General features: G+C 44.9%; 1 protein-coding gene across 1 annotated transcript; it reads left to right on the top strand.

Annotated features, from left to right (window-relative positions):
* The first annotated feature begins 1,296 nt into the window (after positions 1-1,296).
* On the top strand, positions 1,297-22,099 carry PEDS1 (plasmanylethanolamine desaturase 1). The gene is given in 7 exon segments (XM_055723111.1): positions 1,297-1,511; positions 1,513-1,600; positions 4,842-4,961; positions 16,166-16,257; positions 16,932-17,076; positions 17,709-17,921; positions 20,914-22,099. Coding segments are annotated over 7 exon segments (951 nt in total). The 5' UTR covers positions 1,297-1,340; the 3' UTR covers positions 21,036-22,099.
* Positions 22,100-22,918: the final 819 nt, after the last annotated feature.

The raw sequence follows: 22,918 nt of genomic DNA, 5'->3' as shown, positions 1-22,918 counted from the left end.
AGCCATAGAGAAGCATTTTATTCATGTGCTACATTGTTTCAAAACCTTTGGATAAAACAGACATCTGGTTTAGTATTTCAACCTCTGTAATTGGATCAATCCATTTTTAATGTTGAAGTGAAATCTATATTTGAAACACATCTCATTCTAGTGCTATTTTATTTGATATACAAATAGATCTGTTTCAGAAAAAAAACTTTATAGATATGATGTAGTACTTAGATATTGCTAGAGGCTTTTTTTTTTTCTGGATGGGTTTTGGGGTTTTTTTTCTCCCCATGATGGAATGTTGATTATTTTGGGCCCCTTGCTGCAGGAGGGATGTGGAGGTGCTAGATCGTGTCCAGAGACGGGCAACAGAGCTGGGGAAGGGGCTGGGGCACCAGTCTGATGGGAGCGACTGGGGGAACTGGGGGTGCTCAGACTGGAGGGGGGGGGGGGTCGGGGGGGACCTTATTGCTCCCTACGACTGCCTGACAGGGACCGTGGGCAGGTGGGGGTTGGTCTCTGCTCCCAGGTAACATGTGATGGGACAAGAGAAAACGGCCTCAGGTTGCACCAGGGAGGTTTAGGTTGGATATTGGGAAAAATGTCTTCACGGAAAGGGTGGCCCAGCACCGGACAGGCTGCCCGGGGGCGGCGGGGCCACCATCCCGGGGGTGTTCAGAGGAAATGTGGGTGCGGCCCCGGGGCACACGGACGGGCTGCCGGTGGGCTGCCGGGCTGCGGTAGTGGTGGAACCCGATGATCTCCACGGTTCCACCCGAACGGCTCCGTGATGCCCCGCGGGCACCGCTGGCCTGCGCGTGCCCGCCGTGCGGCCCGGGCACCGGCTCCGCGCGGGGGCGGGCAGGGGGCGGCAGCGCCGGCAGGGGGCGCGCGAGGCACCGGCCGCAGCGGGCAGCGCCCGCACCTTCCCACCCAGCGCCCGCGGGCACGGCTCGGCCCCGCCACGGGCACGGCACGGCACGGCCTGGCCCAGCACGGCACCACCTCGCCACGGCTCCAGCATGGCACCGCACGGCCCCGCCACCGCCCGGCCTGGCCCGCCACGGCACAACACCGCCACGGCCCCAGCATGGCCCGGGCCGGCCCGGCCCCGCCACGGCCCGGCCACCGCCCGGTCCCGCCGCCAGCTGCGGCCGGCGGGGCGGGGCGCCTCCAGACGCGCGGCCGACCCTGCCTCCGCGCCATTGGCTCCTCCGCGCCGGGCGGCGCTGCCCATTGGCCCGGCAGCAGCGCGGCGGCGCCGGCGATAGGCGGGAGGCGGTTCGGGGCGTGGCTAGCCGCCCCAGCCCCCCCCTCTCCGCCGCAGCGCCCCGGCGCGGCCCCATTTCCCGATGCTGCCGCGGGCCGCAGTGCTGGCGCCGGGCGCCTCGCCGGGGCCTGGGCGCCGCTCGCCGCCGCCGCCCGCCGGCCTCGAGGAGGGGCAGCCGCCGCGGGGCCGGGCCATGGCGAGCGGCGGCGCCGAGAGCGGCCCGCACCGGCCGGAGGCGGCGGGGGCCGCAGGCGGAGGCCGCGGAAGAGCCCGAGGGCGGCAGCCGGCGGTGGGGCGCTCAGCACGCCGGGGCCCGCGAGCTGGCCGAGCTCTACTCCCCAGGTGAGGGCGGCGGGGCCTCCTCGGGGGGCCGGGGGCTGACGCCGCTCGAGGGGGCGGGGGGGTACCTCGGGGGCCCGGTGCCTCGGGCGGGGGCTGGCGCCGCTCAGGGGCCGGGGGCTCCCTCGGCGGGGGGGGGGGGGTCCTTCCCCCTTCCCTCCCCGCCTGCCCGGCCGCCCTGAGGCGGCGCGGCTTGGGAGTGCCACGGGAAGCGGGCTGGGCCCCGGCGGGCCCGGGGCTGTGGCGGGGGGTGCCCCGTGGGGCGCGGGGCCGGCGCAGGCGGGGCTGGGGCGGGCCGTGCCGCGGGGTGCGGGTCTGCAGGCCGGGAGGCGCCCGCAGCTTTGCTCTTCCCCGCAAAACCAGCGAAGAGAAAGACAGCCCGCCCTCGGCTGCTGCTCGAGGTGACAAGTTTCGCTTCAGAGCATGTGCTCGGTGAGCTGCTCCGAGACACCGGCCTGGCAGCCCAAGGGGCAGAGAGATGGGTCCTGGCTCCTTGAGTTCTACTTTGGTCTTGTCTTCCCAAGGCTTGCTGTTTGTTAGAGGTCAATAAATTGACAGCAGCTCTTCGACTATGCTACAGAAATAACTGCAAACTCCTCACAATAAATGACCTGATTTGCTTTGAGCCGTGCTAGGTGTTCTTGCTATTCCTGCCATTCATTCGCAGGTGAAGTGCTAGGAAAGGGAAGGTGTGTTTCCAGCAGCTTGCAGCTCACAGCAGGTCAGCTGGGAGGCTGAGCTTGCATGTTCAAGGCAGTAACTGGAAAGGCAGGTGTCCTTACTCGTGCAGAGCCAAGTAACGATAAGAAAGCAAAGGCATTCATTAGTTTTTCAGCCTTCTAGACTCTTCAGGGCAAGCCTGTCCGTTTCAGCTTGTGTTGGTCACCACTTTCATTCCTTGAGTGAAGATGGTGTTGTGACGTCTGTCAGCTGGGCTGAGTATGCAGTCCTGATCCAGGCAGTGACTGATTCCTGTGCTTCACACAAAAGCAATCTCTAATTTCACTGTTGCACTCTGCTGTTGCTCATAAGGAAAGGGTTTTCCTCCCCAAAGAACTTGCTACCCTTATCTGTAGCTGTAGGCAGAAGTACCTGGGAAGTCTGTGAAGTCATACATGTAGAGTGATGTCTATCAGCAGTAAGCTGTGATGATACATTAGGTGTGTAACTTGTCTCTGGCATTACATAAATAACTTACACAAACAATGCCAGAATGTGTTAGGGTGGAAACACATGATGTTGAGCTACTGAATTTTTAAGAACACAGATTACGTATAATTGTGCAGAGTGAATATGACTAAGGAGTGTTTCCGTCACTTCCTTAAGCATATACTTTGTGGCTTAGGCACCTTATTCCTTCATGCAGGACATACTTACAAATTTGAGTGCTCTTTAAACACACATTGCTGGTGTTGCCTCCACTCCTTCGACTGATTTGCCTTCCCAGTCTGTCCAGCACTAGGGCTGCGTTTCTGGACTCGTGGTATCTCCAGACAGTCATCTTGGGATCCCTGTGTTTAGAGTACAGCAGGTTTTGCATAAACTGAACTCATGGGACTGGCTAGAAAGGAGCCTGGTGTTTCCCTGCAGTCAGCTAATTGTTCTGTGAGGATCTACCCACTGAGCACCTCTAATCAGGGTGTGGTTTTCTTATCCAGAAAGTGAGTGTTAATTAACTCTTACTTTCATTACTCCAGGGATCTCTTTATAGAATCTCCCACATTGTGACCTGATGCTGTCTTGAAATACGCTCATTCTTGTGTCTTAATTTAATTCTAGGATTCTCTCCTCTGCTACTGCAGAGGATGTTAACTTATATACTCGTGGTCTTTCTTGAACCAAACTCTGGCCTGTAAAAGTATTTCTTCACACTTCTTTAAAATACTGCATTGTAGGCACATTGGAGATAATACTGATCCTCCTTTTTTGTTCGTAGTTTCCTTTCCATTGTATGGTGTTGTTGAGAAGGAGGACTTGATTTAGCATTTAGGAGGAGAAATTTGATCAGGCAGTAGGTCAGCATAGAGGAGGAGTAGGAAAGAAGCTCCTGTCCTGAACACACGCCAGACAGCTGAGCATGCCTCTGCTGCTGTGAGAGGATGTGCACCTCGTGTGTCGTCCTTACTGATTATTCCCCTGCAAGTTGCTTTGCCTCAAACTCAGGTGGTGCAAAGTGTATTAGGCTGCAGGAGGGAGTGGGGAATGGGCTGCAGGGCTAAACTGCTCCAGGAAGCCCTGGGCAGACTGGCCCCCTAAAATAGGTGAAGACTGACCTGTCTGCCTCTGAGTGTGTTAAGAGCTAACTACAGCCAGGGCCCTTCTGAGCCAAGGTGACGCTCTGATCTCCTTCTTGGATTTAGGCATTAAAGGTCTGTTTCTGATACCTTAATCTATACGGGCCTCGCTCCGAGCGTTCCCTTGCTCTCAGCATCAGTGCCTTGTGAGGATCTAGCAGTGATTGACAGCCAGAGGCTTTCTGCTGCTAATCCGAATATTCAAAGTGTTACTATCCTGTGTTGTGTCTGTTCTCTTTTTTAAGCAATAAATGAGGGTTTTGTAGAGGTACGAAGTAGTACAGTGAGGTACAAGAGAGAATTTGTGCCAGTTCTTTCTCTTTCCTTATTCTTTCTCATGTCTCTGAATGGCTGAGAGGTCGTAGCCTTCTGCCTGGGGGCAGGAAGGCAAAGAGGAGACTGCAGAAGTTAAGTAAGCAAGCTTAAATAGTATACTGCAATGTTAGGAAAGCGATTCTAGGGCTGCCAAAATAACAGGATGATGCTTTTTCCTGTTAGTACTACAGCTTTATTTACAAGCTCTGAGGCTTTAAATATTACAGATCATAAGGTGATTTAACTGCGGGGCATCGGAGGCCAGAAATTTGTTCCCAGATTCAGCCATACCAGCAACGCTGAATATTGAATGAAATGCAAATTTGGAAAAAGTAGCAACATGTTATGCCAGCAACCACAGGGAAAAGGAAACTAGGACAATGTGAGATGATGTCTGGTTTGTCCTCGTTATTCGGGCAAGGGTGGAGGGAAGGGGCTGGTAGTGGCTCAGGGAAGAGGCATGTCATTTAACAGAAAATGCACACCTCCCATGGACACGTAAGTTTCAGTTCCCTGTCAGACAAGTGGAGTGAGTCATCCAGGCAGTAGAGCAGTCTGTATTATTTCAGACTTCAAAATGTCCTCTTAGATAAATGTTAGACATGCTTTTTTTCCTTTTTTTTTTTTTCCAACAGGAAAGAGACTACAAGAATGGATCTCTGTCATCTTGTGCTTCTCTCTGATCTGTTTCAATTTTTACAATCTTCTCTTCTACTTGCGACTGGAACACACGCCCTCTGTTATTGTGGGGATATGTAAGTAGGAACGGTTCACTGCTGTGAACAAGGCGAGACTGTTGTAATGCTGGAAACAAATGTATGATCTTCTAGGCTTGACTTACTGTTGGAAAGGGAGAGGGGTGTTTGTGCCTGTGCAATTGTTGTGCCTCTGAAACCGAGACCATTGGCAAAAATTGTTACTGCTTTCTGTCTTTCATTTTAGTGGCTTCTCAGTATCTCAAAGGTGAGGTTTATAGCAGAGCTGTTTTAAGTTTGGTGTTCTTACCTAGGCATTGCAAGTGTAAAGACTATCAAGAAGGGGAAACAGCTGTCAAGACTGTCACAATTGGAAACAAAATACATTGATAACCAAAAATATTTACAAGAACTTTTCAGGAAGCAAAAGCCCAATAGAAATCTTATAAAAGGTTCTTCGGGCATCAGACTGGCTTGATTTCTGGGGATTGATAACTAAAAGCAAGTATTTTTGGAGTATTATGCTTTCATGTCAGGATGCAAAGTATGGCCTTGATCCTGAATGATGACTTTTTTTCCCAGCAATATAAGAAAAGTTGCAGCTTTCCTGTGGTAATAAATGTGACTTTTGGTCTGTAATTACTTTGATTTGAAGCATAAGCAATTGGTCTCAAGACTCATATCTTTGCCTTAGATTAAGTTGGCTGGACCTTGGCAGTACAGAGCTAATGGGTCTAGATGCAGTGTGGGTTGGTGATTTCACCTTTTCAGTGAAGGAGAGGAAGAACAAGTAGAGGATTCTTGCTTGGTGCTGTACAGCTTTACTGGTAGAATTGGGAGTTGCGTGGAATTAGTTAAAGGAAAAAAAATTGTCTCGGAATAAGCAGGGTGTGAAAAGGGCCTCCTCAACATTCATTGGATCATTCAAAGCCTAAACCTGCATACAACCTGAAAGTTGCTTAACAATCAAAAGAAAAAGTATCAGTGTTTACCTGAGCTTTTTGTTATTCAGGTAGGACCTAATTGCTGTTATGCAGAAACTTTCCTGAGAACAGGCAGGAGAGAGGGCAGTGGAGCAGGCTGAGCTGAAGCAAGCGGTCATCTGTGCCTGGCACAGCCCGTTGGCATTAGTTGGGCAGCAAACGGTACTGGTAGTTGCATGGTCACGTATGTACGGGAGGGGACGTGGGGAAAGGAAAGAGGGTTCAGTTTAGAAATCAAAAGTCAGCTCTGCCATGCATACCTTCCGCAACTTTCAGTTAAACTTCCAATATGGGATAAGGGAGGGAAGAGAATAACTAGGCATTTCACCAGTCTGCTGCTGTACCTGCGGTGTATACCAAATGCAGTATTAACTTCTTGTGTTGAGTGTGTATAAATGTTTACGTGTTTTTATGTGAGTTGCCTTGTTAACTGAAAGGAGAGCAAATGGTGTCATTTATTAGGATGCCATAAGGCCTAGCTACAGTTCTGTGCTTTATAACAACTTTTTGTATAAACCTGGTGAGGTCTTGCTTGTTTTAAAAGAGAATGATACTTGTTCATAATCACTGTTATATGTTGTGAATGATTTTGTAAAAAAACACAACAAACCCCCCAAAAAACCAACAACAGATTCAAACAGTGATATATGATGGCTGCTATGAATCTTCAGCACAGCTGAGAAGTGGTAATTCCTGATGCCTGTTTAAAGGTTATTGGCTTTGGGGCTATGGAGCAGCAGTGTTCTGCTATGAATCGTACCAGTTCACTTAGGCTAACTTAGTTATGCTTACTGTCAGCTGATGAGGTAGAGGTGTTGAGAGGAATGGAGAAGAATATGGCATGAGAACTGCTCTGTGATGATGAGGACGGAGGTAGACAAGAGAATCAGTGATGATGGTTAATCTGTAATGCAATCTGTTTGCAACTGGTTTTCATATCAAAGTTAATACTGATAAAAGTTCGCATTCTCTGATATCCTGGTTACCAGCTTAACTGATAAAGCAGCCAATTCACTGATAATGTTATTTAAGTAGTAGTGAATGATTAAAGTAGCAGAATCTGGATTCTGTGTAAATAAAGTAGTGTGGAGATAACTAATAGTGTGTACAAGAATGAGTGCAATAAAATAGTAAGTGCTGCACACTATCTTGTTTTGCTGTCTTCTGTCAATATGTTATTTCACCAGGTGGATGTGAATGATGTGTATAATTCATTGATGAATAGATTTTAAGTCTTGTGAAACTCATCTCTGTAGATGTCCTGATACCCATTGTACTGCATGTGGTATCGAGGAAAGATAGGGAATACTGAGTCACAGACATGGTCAGAGGTGTTCCCACCAAGAGCTTTCCTGAAGCTTCGTTTGGAATATTGACCTTTTGAGTTGAGATCACAAAATAAACATTCTGCTAATAAAAACATAGCGCTAGATCAATTTTACATTAGGTATTTGGAAATCTGAAAGTGATCAGTGATCCAGCAGGCTGGATCTGATCTGCTGCACAGACCTGTTCATTAAGGTGTGTTGTTGGGACCCCCTGTATAAATATTTTTTTTCTTTTTTTGAGAAATGGGGAGTAGTTTGAATGATCTGCATCACTTCACCTAGCCTAAATCCTGTATCTATAATTAAAGGCTGTGTTATAGCTTCTTTTTTTCATGCCTTTAAAGGCACACAATTGTAACATGGGTAGTACTGTAAATATCTTAATCTCTAGAAATTCTTGCAACAAAGATCTGATCCTCCTCTGACTGGCAGTCTGAAAGCACTTCCTTGTGTGATGTGAGCAGGCAGCCTGCTAAGGAACGAACTCACGTGGCATGCTGTCATTTGCTGTGCTGAATCACCTGCGGGCACTAACAACTGTGAGGCAAGAACTTTATGTCGTTGTGTGAGAAGAGCTTTTGAACTGCGTTGCTTTCTGCTGACTAAAGATCATCTTACCGGAAAGGAAGAGTCATGAGTCTCTTGTCTTCCAGGCTGGTTTAGCAGAGATGAGACAATTCACTTCCCCTATTCACTGTCAGAGGAAAAAAAGATAGGAGAGAGTGGGTGGAGGTTGGATTAATTTTGTTGTTTGTGTTAAATCGAGTCATGCCCTGTTCTGAATATCTTCAGCTGCTAAGGAACTATGAAAATTTTCCTCTTTGTGCAAGCTGACAATTGTGTAGACTTGAATTGGTATTTGAATTTGCACGCACACGTGCACGTGGTTAGCTCCAGGGCAGCCATGGTTAGGAAGGCTGGGTGTGATGGAGATTTAATACTTACATTTTTTCAGCTGCAGCTGAACTGTCCCACTGCAGCAGGATATTGTCCCAGCAGGACTGCAGGACCTGAGCGGCCTGTGCCACTAATAGACAGCCAGTAGTGCCGAGGCTGGCACGGGTATTACTTGTTAAGTACTGATAAGCAGAAAAGCCTCACCAAAATATGTAACACAAGGCTTGAAAGCTCTTAGACCTTCAGGTGAGTTTGTGTCATCCAGCATTTTCAATTTACATGAGTTGTATGTACAGGTGGTATGTTAATAGCATCTAGATAAATTTGGCAAGTTACACCCTGGATTCTGATTTACATTCTTTCCCTCCCTCCCTCATGCCTTCGCAAAGGGTTTTAAAGCCTTTTTTTTTCCAAATTTGTTAACTTGTTTCTGACGTTTGACTTTCGTCTGCAGCCACATTTGTTCTTAATAGATACTGTTTATTGCCGTCTTAAAAAAGTTTGTAACCCATTTATATTCCTAAGAACTGCCTTAGGTAGGTAGGGCAGATATCTTTAGAAACACCTTGTGACACAACAGAAGATACAATTAATAGTTGCTGAACTGAGAGATGGGGAACTAATTTTTTTTAAACTAGTGTGAGGTAGGTTTTCATTATTGCATTTGTTATGTGGTGGGTTAGCCAGAGAGAGTGTGCAGAAAGAAATCACTTAATTCCCTTTCAAAATAGAAACTTGTTCTGATCAAGGCCCCAAACCTTTTTGTTTCAAGCTTGAGTAGCTCTGTGGAGCTGCACTTCGTTAGCTGCATTGCAGAGCCAAGTGATGAATGTGTAATACATATAAAAGCTCTGGCACACACTGGAGTAAAAGCACTCTAGAGACCATCCATGTTTTATGAAATGGAGCTGCTGTGCATGCGGATCAGCTGCTTCCAAGTCCTGCTGCCATACAGCAAGAAACAGAACTGTAACAATGTCACTTTGCTATGGATTTACTTTGTGTGTTACAATGAATTTCCACTTGAAATTTTGAATTAAATGGTCCTTGAAATTACACTAAGGAAACATCAGTTAACAAAGGAAAATTATCCTGTTTGAACCACTGTTGGTGCAAATAAGCTAAATCTGTCTGTCACCTGCTGTCTCACCTTGCCTGAAGTAGTTACCACTTCACAGCTGTAGGTAACTTTGTTTTCCATCCTAAGCTGTATCATCTCTTAAAGACCGAGACTCCACAAGTGTTTAAATAGGCAGAACTTTGATTCTACATTTTGTTGTGCTCTGCATTGATTGCACAAATGCATTTTGTATTAGATCTTCCTTTGATGATCCATTTTGTAGAAGCTCTGTGTGTTACCTTAGGAGCTCTGGGCCTTTCCAGTGCCAGAGGATCCTGGAGGCTGTGGGTCTTGCAAGTGGAATTACGGAGTACAGCTGCTGGCATGCACTCGGGCAGGTGATGTTGACCCTGTTATCTGTTCTTCACATATCTTGGATTAGATGATGAACTTCTCAAGTGGGCTAGCAGCTGTTCTCAGGCAGGGTGGATGAAGGCCATACCCTGGTGGGGGGAGAGATGAGCCCTTCTCCCTGCCCGAGAGCGCTTGCCCTGGCAGCGGAGGGAGGCTGGGGCCGCGGCCCCATCTGTGCTGTCCCACTTGTGTGCACAGTGGACGTGCTATTGCTCTTTATGGCAGCGGTGGGGACCGGGACAAAGAAAGCTCTGTGTGCTTGCCAAGTCGCCAGGGGCTCTCTTAAAGTTGCAGGGGACTTTGGCTTGAGGATTTAAGAACTATAGGTCTCAGTGGCCCTGATTCACTTGGAACAGGGCCTCTTGCACTTCAAAACACCAACACATATTGGAGTGTTGTCCCGATGGAGTGGGTTACAGCGTGGTGACACAGTGATAGTCTTCAGTGGGAGTGCAGGCCTGGAACAAAGCCAGCGTTATGGGTGATGTTGTCCAGCACCAGGCAAGTGTTCAGGTGTTGGGTGTCCTCTGGGTGCCAGCCTGCGTGCCTGGAGCTGCCCACGGCGCCTGGGAGCGGAGCTGGCCGGGGAGTGCTGCGAGTGGATGGAGCCAGAGGGTTAGTTTGGTCAGCCATACCGACCAACGGATTGGATTTTCTTGGTGAGGGAAAATTTGCTCTTAGTTTTCATATAGTATCCATTGTTCTCTATTCCTTTAATCACTTTCTTCTGGGATGGCTTAATTGCTTTTTCCAGTAATGCAGGGAAAGAAGTACATACAATGATACTTTTCGTTTGAGAACCTGAGGCCTAGGTAAAGTTGCCAGGATTGTCATTTAAATGTGATGGGTGCTTCGCAAGCTCTCCATCAGATGAAGAAATAGTAGGAGTAGCTTGCTTTGTGCCAATAGACTAAGAATAAAGATGTGAAAATAAAATTTGGTGGTTCCTAGCGTTAAATTTATTGGGTAGTGATTCTTGGCCAAGTTATGCTTTTGTTAGATGGCTGTTTGCTTTAGGGTCTGCCGCCGTTCAGCTCCAGGAGAGACAGTACCCTGATTCCTCGGGTGCCTCCCTTTGCTGGTAGCTTCTGGCGGTGTCGCAAGCTGCGTGGCTGCTGCCCTGAGGCTGGCGTTCGGGTTGTTCCAGTGGGCGGTGAGGCGAGGGCTGTGCCCTGTGTAGAGGCGGCATTGCTGGCAGTGGATTATACGGCTTTCCCATAGCGGGGAGTAACTGGAGTGTACGGGGGAAGAAGAGGTGCCCGCTATAGGAGCAGTGTGCCAGTCTTGCGAAATAAGCTTGTGTGACTTGGAATAGACTTGCCCCGTATCCGAAGTGCGTGTATTATAGACGTGGCTCGTTTGAAAAGCCAGTTACAATGTAATATAACTAATATATATAATACATATAATATCCAGGTCTCCTTTTATTTCATCGACCACCTGTGTTCCCTGCTTACTTGCACTGTTAAGTCTAGTTCTGACTGAATGTTTCTCAAGCTTTAAATAGCCAAAATGATTAACTCTTCCTTTTTTTCCTTTTGAGCTGCTACACTTTAAACTTGTTGAAATGTTCAGAGATTATTTTCTTAATCTTGTAACTTGCCGTAGTATCAGACCCTGGCCTTCTCTGTACTGAAAGCCACTAAATGTGGAATGCAGATGACTAAGGTGTTTTATTTTTGTAAGTGTATAGATAACAAACAACTGTTACTTGAGCATGGTGATTTTTAGAAAACAATTTTTTCTGTTGTGGAGTTAGCCACTCCCCTGACTCGTTAGTGCTGTAACATTCAACTAGTTCGTACAGTCACTGATTAAAAATGACTGTACTTATCAATGATGGTACACAATAGCGTCAAGTTATTCAGTAACATCTTATACTGGTTTTTTCCTCTCCTGAGGCTCTAACTGAATTTTTACAATAAATATGAAACTTTAAATACTCTACTGTAAGGCTTCTGGCTTACAATTTCAGAATTGTATCTATGCAAAGCCCAGGTTTTACACTTGTGTCTATAAAATTTTGGTGAAGTACAGCTTTTTGTTGCAAACATGCAAAATAGTTTTAGCTCTTGAGCACCTTGTATCCCGAATGTCCCACTCCCATTTGGCTTCCTGCTCGTGCCCGGGAGCAGCCGGGGTGCAGGGGAGGGCTTCTCTTGTGAGCAAATCACATACCACCCGTTAAGGTTGCAAGTTATAATCTGTGGTACTTAAGCAAGAAGAGGAACGGGGGGGTTTCTGTGATGCAAACATGTTATCTGGTTTCTGAACAGAGCACAAGCAGGAGCAAAGCCATCTTATGTCAAATATATGTTTGGGCCAGTTGCACTTCCAGCTCTGTGGTCCACTGCCCAGCGGGTGACTTGGCTGTCTGAGTGCCAGCAGTCATGCTCCAGTGTGTCCCCTGACTTGGACAAGGGGCACCCAGTTCCTCAGTGGTGTCCTGACAGTGCTGCTGTGCCTGTAGGCATGCCTGTGCAAAGGGTGACAAGTACAGGTGGCTGGAGAAGAACAGCCATTCTGGCTAAGGTGTGTCAGTCGTGTGTTCGCTTATGTTAAAACATCTGCTGCTGGCTGAAGTTCATTTCTATGCCTTTGGTCTCCCTGTGTGCTAGGCTTCTTTTTTTTTTTTTTTTTTTCCTCCTGATTCAGCAGTCTGCTTCCAAAACAAAGACATCCTGGTGTTCTGAGCAAGTTCTGCAGCTAGCTGCTTAACTGCAACGCCTTCTTCCCCTCCTCCTGTGTGTGCTGAGTACTTGCCTCCTGTTCAGATAAAAGCCATAGACGGCTGATCCGCCATCCCACCGCTTGGCAGGCTGGAGTAAAACTAGTGTGCACAGAGCTGTATCTCTAATGCTTTACTGATCTTGCCTTTAATGAGTGTGTGAATCCACTGTTTGTAGTTCGTGTATGTATACACACACTGGATATCCTGCTTTTTCTGAATATATGGTTAAATCTTAATTCATGTTCAGGGCTGTCAATCTTGCCTCGCTCTCCCAATCTTGACGACAGAGCATCAAGATCATGTACCAACTTAGAGAAGCGGCTGAACACCTGTTTTGGTTTTTCCATTTGAACTAAAGACAGTGCCGGGTATATGAGAATATTGAGTGCAAATCGCTGCTGTCTGATGTGCCTCGTGAGTCTGGAGAAGGGATGCAAACAAAGTGTTAGGTTGCTAGTCATGCATAACCTTTGGTACAGTTTTTGCTCTTTTATTACAACTTGTCATATGCAACTGCTGAGGAGCGAGCAAGCTGTTCTGCAATACGGCTGAAATAAGATTACTGGTAGTTAGGTTTTTTTCAGATTGCCTTAGTATAATGCACTGCTTCAGGCATCCTTCATTCTTTCCTCTTAGCTTTCTACCAGCTGACATCAAAAATAGATGCGAAATACCTATTGAGCTGTCAGTATTTCTCCTCTGTTTTTGTTGTTCTTCCTGCTGTTATTTCAGGCTCTGATAATGCAGTGTGCTGGAGGCGATGCGGGTTAATAGGGTGATTACCTCAGCAAGAATGGTATTTTAGTTGTTGTAAAGTGAAGTGTTGTTTGGATATCTTCCCCCTGAATCAAGACTGTTTGCTCTTTCAGCTGCTAGGTGCAGATCTAAGAGCTATTGTGCTTCATGTCTCACTGCAGCTTACATCTGTGGTCTGAAACAAAAGGAAGTGTACAGAATTTACTATTTATAAAAAAAAAAAGCAAGCTATTTTCAGTACAATAAGGTAATACGTAGAAGGTGAAGCGTCTCCTGCTGTATTTGTTTGAGCCAAAGGATTCGGCAGTCAGGACGGATTTATAGTATGAAAAGCAAGCCTTTTGGGGTAGTAGATGCCATACTAACCCTGATTTTATTTCTTCTCACTTCTTGAAAGTTGAAGGCAAGGGGCAGGACTGCAGAGGTGAGGGAACAGCTGAGCAAAACGTAGCCACAAGGAGGGGCATCTCTCAGATATGCTGGGCTGCACGAGATGTAGGTAACTGCTGTGCCCTGAAGATGAAGAGCATTTGATTAGTAACAGAACAAGCTTGTCCTCTTTCATGTTCTAAAAGTTACCTGCTCTTTAGCAATGCTGCTAATGTTACAAGAACCTCATTAAACTGGACTGTCAGGGCAGCTGACCTAAGCATCCTGGAGTAGGAAAGTCAGGCAAAGTCCAGATCACAACCAGGGTAAACAGAAGTTGTGTGATTTATGGGAAAAGGCTCACATTCGTTGTTTTGTTTCCTGGCGTATCTCAGATTGCTTTTTAAGTTTCTGTGAGAGAGGGAGGAGTAACAAGATGCCTTGGAGGCAAAGCAAGAGGAACCAGTATACCAACAATTTTTAACTTTTGGTTTGGGTTACCGGTGAGTTGGAATTTTCTTGCCTAACATCTCAGCAGGCGGGGGGTACCTGCCCATCACAAAAAGCCTCAGTACGATAAACAGGAAGCTGTGCTTGGAAAAGTCTTCAGACACATGGAGAAACAAATGCCGGCTAGGGGAGGAGAGAGCCAGGAATTCTTCTAGCTTCACAGGCATCTGAAGAAGAGTTGGTGAGGTAGGCAGAGCAAAAAATAAACTTCCCTCATCACCTCTGGTTTTGCAGCTCCCTGTTCAAAGGCTATGTTACAATGGGTGGCTTCTGTAAACAACCTGATATTGTAAATAACAGTGGGGAGGACTAAAGAGCTGTTCCAGTCACTCTGACCTGACCCTGCAACTACTTCTCTGGTTTGTGTGGACTCGCAGGCTTCCCTGAGAACTGCCAGACGTGCTAGTAGTAAGTGACTGTGCCTTATGCTTTGAGCACCAAATTGAGACTAGGGAACTGCTGACTGAGCTGCATTGAAACATATGTTTTGAGCTCATCATCTTTGTATTTCTATTGCTGTAACTCATTTAACAGTAGACTGCAAGATCAGTATGTAGTGCTTTAATTGGCAAGAACTTTGTGTGTGACTTTGAGGGATTTGCACTGAGATCAGAAGCTGTCAGTTCCCAGGTATATCGTATTTGCACAGTATGCGGTAGCTGTTTTGAAATCTGGGTCGTGCTTCTGCGGAATCCTTTTAACCAGACCTTGTAGGTAAGAAGTGTGTGCTGCCTTCCCATGCAGAGCCTGACCGCTGGCACCGCAGAGAATCGCCAAGTGTGCTTGTATATGTATTCACTGGGTGGTCGATCTCAGAAAGAACTAACAACAGAAGGATCTTTCTGATATTTTTAATAACCTGAAGGGATGGCATTGCGATGAAAAAGGATCCTGGTTCATACTTCAGCACATCTACATTCCATCCAGACCTGGTTGATCTCTCTTGAAACCTGCTCAAAGCAAGATACGCAGGCTTGAACTGGTACCTTCTGGTGTCCCTGTTCTTTAAAGGGCAGGGTGTCACAGTCCTAAATCCCGCCCCCGCTTCAAGCACAGAGGTCCCAAGGCCGTATCTTGCTCTTTGCTGTGTTGCTGTAGCCGTGTTGCTATGCTGTATGCAGCATTCCTCCAGCCCCTCTGTTAAAAACAAGGAAACTTCTTTGGCAATGTTCTGAACTTTCTTCCTCCAAAGCATGAAGAGCCTGACAGTAGAGGTCATGCAGGAGGATGTCTCAAACTGTGTTGGAGACTTCATTGCTCCAGGGACTGGGAACCTGGGAGTTGGATGATTTCTGCAGGTATAGAGTGATAGGTGTCTGTTAAACACCATCTGACAGATCTGTAACTGGAAAGTATACAGTTGTTCTGATCAATTAACATCTCTTAAGTCCTTACTTTTAAACGTCACGATTAGCCAGTAACTTGGATAGATAGATTACCCAGAATGCGAAGGCAAAAACAGGGCTTTATGTGCAAGAACTGAAAATCACCTTTACTGGACTGCAGTTTTAAAGCTATTGCGGTTGGCAGCTAGAACGATCTTTACACTCACTGCAACAGCTTCTGTTTAACGATGTATCTAACTTGGTATGCAAATATTGCATATACAGTATCCCTTACAGAGAATAGTTAGCGTGGTTTCTGGGGCCTTGCCTATAGCTTTACAGATGACACACTCTTGAAGTTGTTTGATATTCCAGTCTTATTTTGTAAACGGTATCGCTGTACCCAGGAGTGGCTTCTTATTTAGTGCTTATCTGTAGTCACTGGAGTTCAGTGCTTCTTGTTTACAGGCATAAGAGACCAGGGGAGAAGAGGAAGGGTCTGCAGATAGTACTACCTGTTAGAACTGTTTTAACAGTTATTTTATAGCTAAGTAATCTGTGAAACAGTACTGGAGAAGAGGCTAGGCAGATCTAAGTGATTCAGTTCTAATTTACAATTGGTGGTATGGAAAGTACTAGTAAGGGTTTGTTCAGCTGTTTTGTAGGTGATGGGTTAAACACAAAATCTTGCTATAGATTTAATGAAGATCGTAACTGTCCAAATGATGTCTTGTTTTTTTTTTTCCTAGTTGACTGATCTTATGTTTATTTAGGTTGGGTAGATTCATGTGGTTGCAAATATCTAAGTAAAAGGTAGATAAACAAGTAAATAATGTGAATACAACCATTCTTACTGATGTATATATCTAACTGTCTGTCTTCTCATTCAAGTTGCAGGAGTCATTACGGCTGACTTTCTGTCGGGATTATTTCACTGGGGAGCAGATACCTGGGGATCTGTGGAGCTACCCATAGTTGGAAAGGTTTGAGATTCTTATCCTTAAGCTTGAAAAAAGTTCCGAGATACTTTTCCGAAACACCTCCAGTATTCTCAGCTGTGTTGGACAGTCTGTATAAGCTGTGCCTTTCTTGCAGTCCTGCCAATGTAAGCAGCTCCCCCACCCCCAGAACCTTCCTTCATGGCATGGTATGCTGCTGGTCAAGTGCCATGTTTGCACGTGGCCTAGGTGATATGGGCAAGGTGACACTGTTCCATTTTATCGCCTTGTTTAAGGTTTGCACACGGTTTTGCAATACCAGTGTTCCCAGACCTTCCCAAGGTACTGTGGGAATGGCCTGTGACACTACAAGCGTAAAAACCTGGCTAGACTAGTGCAGAACTTCCAAAGGGCCCATAAACAAAGATGCAGAGAATTGTTCCTGCGGCTAAACTCTCCAAAAGCTGTCTGGTAAAACATGAAGATGCTTCAGTAAGAAATCTTTCCAGTTCTCTGTGCTACGGGCCCCTATTGTAAATGTCGTAGCGTTAGAATGGTGATGCCTGGAGATTTGGATTTGAATCCTGCTTACATGCTTTGTGTTATGGAACTCCCTTAAACTCAGCCATCAGATTTGATTGTGTGTAAGGTTTTTGGGGCTTTTTATATTTTTAACAACGTTATTCAGCCATGGTGTCATGTTTATTAATTTTCTTCAGGCTTTCATCAGACCCTTTAGAGAACATCACATTGACCCCACTGCAATTACCAGACATGATTTTATAGAGACCAACGGAGACAACTGCTTTATGACACTAGTCCCCTTGGCAAACATGGCGTACAAATTTGTTTCTTTTTCCCCAGGTAAGCTTTTACTTCTGACTTACGTGGATTTAGCATTTTTGCTGATATTTAAATGAATATTTGTCTGTGTGAAGCTAGGAGAAATCAAGAATGTGAGATGACAAGTAATAGCTGTTAGAAGCATGATGCTTCTGGGAGGAGGGAGGGAAACTTTGAAGGAGGGGCAGCTAGGTTCTCTAGCTCGATGGAGAATCTGTGGCTGAAGAGTCTTGCAAAGAAGCATTGAAAGTTACAGTAAATATTCTCTTTATAAGAGGGATCAAACTATGTGCATATGGAGAAACTCATTGTTCTGAAGTGTGTAAAAAGCGCTTCACCTCTCCGTAGAAGTACTTTATTTGCAAACTAGAAGTGTGAGAATTAAAGGATTAATTCTATAGGTGGTAAACTCAGAGTTTAACTTCCTGTTTATGGCCAGTTGACAGCTGCTGGCACTTACCAGCCTGTCTTGTGACATTTTGGAATTGCTTATGGCTCACTGGCTCTTGTGACATTTCTGCCAAAGTGGCTTCATTGAGGCTTTTGTTAGTTCCTGCAGCGCCAGGCAGCTCTGCCTGGGCAAGACATCATTTTCCTAGTGGAAATTTACCTTTTCATAAATGATATTTAAAGATACACATCTTGTTTTGCAGAGGCATTATATGAAACATGTCCTTGGGAGTGTTACGTCTTTGCCCTTATCATCTTCATAACCATGACAAACCAGATTCACAAGTGGTCTCACACGTACTTTGGTCTTCCACGCTGGGTCATATTTCTACAGGACTGGCATGTTATCCTGCCACGAAAGCATCACAGGATCCATCATGTGTCTCCACACGAGACATACTTCTGCATTACAACTGGTACTGCCATCTGGTTCATACTGCATGCTCTCTTTAGTAGTCTAGTGCGATTCACCTGGCAAGATGTAATTTAGTGATGGCCTATTAAATACCTAGAAATTGATGTTGTGAACTGTGCTCTTAGCTGCACAAGCTCTTAGCAAAACTGTAGTTGGTTTTGCTGCATAAAAAATATGGGGGGAAGACCTGGGATTGGCTAAACGGTAACTTGCAGCCTGATGAGGTAGTCAGTGGTACTGAGATCCGATTGTATGATATCTTGGTAATCTCATGCAAGTAATGGATTATGTTCATTAAAGTCTTAAAGCTGCTGTTCCTTTGAAAGAGCATATAATCTGCAAGTGCAGCTTGCCTTGAATGCTCATTTCTAAAGCAAGGCTTCTGGATTTTCAGCACTTGTTCATTCTGATTTGGGGCAGAGGACTGGACAGGCTTGCAGAAGACTGCCTTTAGGTTCCTTTTATATCTATATTCAATTTCATGCCCATGTACAGGTAGGTATACTCAGTCACAAGCACTGCATAATCCTGAATATGTCATCAAGTTAATCGGACAGCTGGATATAGACCACTCTGGTTCTTCATTCTGTCATTGGCTTTGACAAACGGTTTGTTGGTTTTGAAATCTCTGCCAAGAAACAAATCTAGTTCTCATGACCAGAATGTCGTGTAAAAACATGGTACAGTTAAGAAGCCTGACTTGACAGATGATGGCAAAGATCTTGCCATCCTGAGTTTTTTTCAGTCCTAATATGTACTGAAAGTTTAAGCCTGACCATTATTAACAGTCTTAGGCTACATGCTTTTTTTTCTCATTAAATGATATTAAAAAAAGCACATGCTTACATGCTTTTTTTCTCATTAAATAGTAACAAAAAAAAGCACATGCTTCTGTTCACTCCATGATTTCTGTAAGTGTTCATACCAGTCTGCCGGCACCATAGTTTGCATACTTGGATTTTCCAGTGAAGAAAAGTGTTTGTGCAGCCGTAACTCTCATTCTTCTAGGGTAGAAGTGAGGAGGAGGAGGGAAATATGCAATCAATGCACTATTTACAAGCAGCCTTTACTGCATAAAATAGGACTAGTACTCGTTAGTGACTTGATTTAAGAATTGATAGCCAAGTCCAAAGAGTATACTTGGTTTCAGAGCTGACCTGTGTACGTAAGTGCCTGCCACTGTATCATTGCCCGGGAAGGTGTCGGGTAACGGAGCTTTCTGGCATCCCCAGCGTTAAAGCTTTCGGACTGACTGCCGTTTTTAGACAGCAGGAAGGAGTTGTCCATTCCTTGAGGGGTAATGGTCATGAGAATTGCAAGGGCTGACTTCCTAAAGGGCATCAGTGTACAGTGAGTTGAGTGGAGCTGCAGGATTGCAGGTGCGCTGCGAAAGGTCATGTCCGGCTACACAAGGTGGCTGAAAACAGTGCCTGTGTGTTAAACATATTTTTCAGCAGCGAATGTCCTGAATGTTCTTTCCCTTCAGTATTTCCGTCCCATAATCGACACAGTTGTCTTCCTCCTGATGGCTGTCCCTGTTGTAAGGGTGGCACTTGCACCTGGCAGAGCTTTCCTGTGTTCCAGTCTTGCTCATGCTATGCTGCGTTTTAGCTCTTTAACGTGAACTGCTGCTGCTAGCTCACTGTTTCCATTGTGGTAACAACTTCTTCGTTCCCGCCTCTCCTTCAGTTGTTTTCTTAAGCCTTTTTCCCTTTTCCGGAAATGTATATGGAGTAAAGTATAATTTGTGCTTACAGAACACCTTCTGTAAGTGTGATAACTAATAGAATCCTGTGTACATCTCTCTCTTCCTGGCCATAGGAACACTTCTACAGGGAAATAACATTTCCTGGTGCTGATTTCTTTAGGTTTTCCTAGTTTACAATATTTAATAAAACCAGAGTCCTAAAGTTACTATGTGATGGCAATTTCACAGGGCTTCATTACCTCTTCGTGCAGTTTCCTGTCAGTTATATGTAGTTAGGTTAGTATCAGAAAATCAAGTTAATGTACTAATTAATATTCTGAAAGTGAGACGTAAAGCCCTTTCAAATTCAGGGTGAGGCCTCTTAAGCCTGTGTAAGTTCCAGCCTCACAGTCTGTACATTGCAATGCTTCTACAAAGTATTCAAAATACCCTAAATCTGTAGGCTAGGAAAGATGCGTTAAACTCTTGTTGCATGCAGAACATGATGGCACTTATTGCCTTTTATATATAAAATGGTAAAAGCCCGTCCCATGTCAGTGTTGCAGCCTTTCTGGTTACTAGGAAGCAGAAGTGGCTCTGATAGAGCTGCACAGCTTTGGGAGTGTGCTGCCCTTTTAATCCAGGAAGCATCCAATGTCAGCTAATGTTAAATGCAGCATGGTATTACAAGAAGATTTCCCCATCACAGGCTTCATTAGCAATCAGTTATGCAAACTTTAATTTTACCCTAGGGGAGCATAATACATTTAACTACCTGGACTGATGTCAGAACCATCAAAACCTGAGGCTTTATTTAAGGAAAAACTTTGTTTAGTTTGAGCCGTAGTTAGTGGTGGTTAAGACCCCTGTTTGGGACCTGACTTTTTTTTTTTTCCTGGAAGTTGTGATGTTGATAATATATTTGAGATTTCAGAGCTGTGTTGTATGTGTTTACTTTCTTGCTGTGCTACCTAACGAGAAACACAGGGAACAGCCGAGCTTTGATGGGGAAACTAATCAGGGAAAAATAGCTGAAATAGTTGGGTTGAGGTTTTTGTTTGATTGCTTAAATTTCAGTAGTCTAAGGTGCTACTAATACAAATGTCTTGCTTTTAACACAAGTCATTCAACTTGATGGTCCCTTTTCTGGTGGCTTTGCTATGGTCATAGAGTAGTCCACTTCTGAACTCCCCTTACACTTACCTTGTGTTTAAAAAAATGTTACTGAATAAACATTGCCAGACATTGAACTTTGGATGCTATGACAAACTGATCCTTTTTTTTTTTTCTCTTTGCAATCACTTAGGTTGGCTGAACTATCCATTAGAGAAGATAAGATTCTGGAGGTGTTTGGAGAACATTATCCAAGCAGTTACTGGGGAGAAGCCAAGAGCAGATGACATGAAATGGGCTCAAAAAATCAAATAACTTTTGCCAGCCTTCCGCAATCCTTAACTTGTTGCCAATGTTCTTTTTTTTTTTAAAAAAAAAAAAAAGCCATCAGCCAAATTCAAGACCTGCAAAGGAATAACAGACTCTAAAGCACAAACTAAAAAGTGCTAACACAGACTGTATTGAAAAGAACTAATTCTTAAAACAATACTTGAAATGAAGATGATTACGCTTACTGAGCACCTTTTTGTTTAGCCATGTCTGCTTACATCTTAGAAAATACTTCATCACTGTATCTCATAAGGCTATCAGGTAAGCCAGAAGACAGGACAGTCACTCCGTCGGTACATGGTGGCATAGTAAACATGTGTTGTATCAACATTATTTAATACTTCAAGAATAGCTTGTTGCCTAAGACCTATAGGGAGAATGGTGACAACAGTTTGTCACTTCGTGTTTGAGTCCAAATACACTGCATGAAAACAGTGCATCAGAGTAATGGAAGCCTATGAAGTCATCACTGTTCAATGCACTTACTGATCGATAAACTTACAACTTTTTGCTATTATGTTAAAATCTAATTGATGTCATGTGGAACAGACTTCAAGAATCCCACTCCACCGGTGGGCCAAGAATCCTCAAGTGTCTTCAGTTTCCCTTAAAATGAAATTGTTCTACTTTCTACGTGGAATTGAGCAAACCATTTCTGCATAAGCCTTCAACTTAACAAGCCTCCGAGAAGAGGGAGGGCACCCAGTACAACACATGCTCACGTTTGTTTGTGTGGAGTGCTCGCTGATGAGTCTTCTATCAAGTGTTTCCCTGTTACCCTGACAATAAATGTTTAAAATAGTTCTAGCATTGGGCACATTGCAAATAGCTGTATTCAAGAGCTCAAGGTATCAAATTTGTAATGTTAGAAGGGAAATGTCAATGACTGGTGTGTTGTTTTTTTTTTTTTAAGGTGCTTGCTTGTTTCTGTAAATAATATAAAGCCTTAATCTCTTCTGGTGTAATGGAATAATATTTTAATGTGATGTTTGAATGTATATAATATATTTATAACAAAGCAGTTGGATAATACTAATCATGTTTGTTAAGTCTTGTTGCTGTTCTTCATTCGTGTATTGTCAGCACTTAGTCCAAGAACATGATCACTGGTTGCAAAATGGTTCATGTTATTCCAGCCACCTGAAACACTTTGTAGCCTGTTTAGGTTGAGGTGATCAGTTGTTTGTCAATGGTGTAGGAGCTTGACGCTGTATTATATCAGACTTCAACACCTTTCAAGAAGTGCAAGTAATTCTGCTTTAGATGCTAAGGAGTAACTGCTGGATTGGCGGGGAGAAGTTCCCCTAAGAACATCCAATGGGCGCTTTATCAAGGTGATGTGATTTGGATCTTGCTTAATTCTTTCCTAAATGAAAGTTTACTGATGGTCAAATCTCAGACTATTTTCCCTTTCCTAGTTGTAAATTGTATTGAATTCAAACTGTCTCTTCCTGAAGAGCATGGTAAGGTGTTTTTGAGTCAAGTTTAGACTGACCTTGACCTCAACTTCTTCAGATATGATGGACCGCAACTTTTGAAAGGGTTGGGACTTGGCAACTCTCCTTCAATGGAAACTGCTGAATGCAGGTATCTGAGCTGGGGTTCTGCAGATTAAAATTGCAGTTGGTGCCCTGGTTGCAAGGTATTTCATGTGTTAAAATGGTTGAGACCCTTGGACAAGGGCTTTATACTGTTCCGTGAAACTGTTGTGTGTTCCAGTTGTCACAGTCAATATCAGGTCTCTGTGTAGCTTTGACAGTAAAGAATATTTCCACTTAGGAGCCTCAAAATGCATTTACTTGAGATTGGAGGAGGGAGGAATATTCCTTTACTGCTGTTATTGTGGAAGACAGGTATGTGATTTCATA

Source organism: Falco cherrug, chromosome 10, assembly GCF_023634085.1.
Source record: "Falco cherrug isolate bFalChe1 chromosome 10, bFalChe1.pri, whole genome shotgun sequence".
Lineage (NCBI taxonomy): Eukaryota > Metazoa > Chordata > Aves > Falconiformes > Falconidae > Falco > Falco cherrug.
Note: the sequence above shows the minus strand (reverse complement) of the source record. Positions and strands in the feature narration are given on the sequence as shown.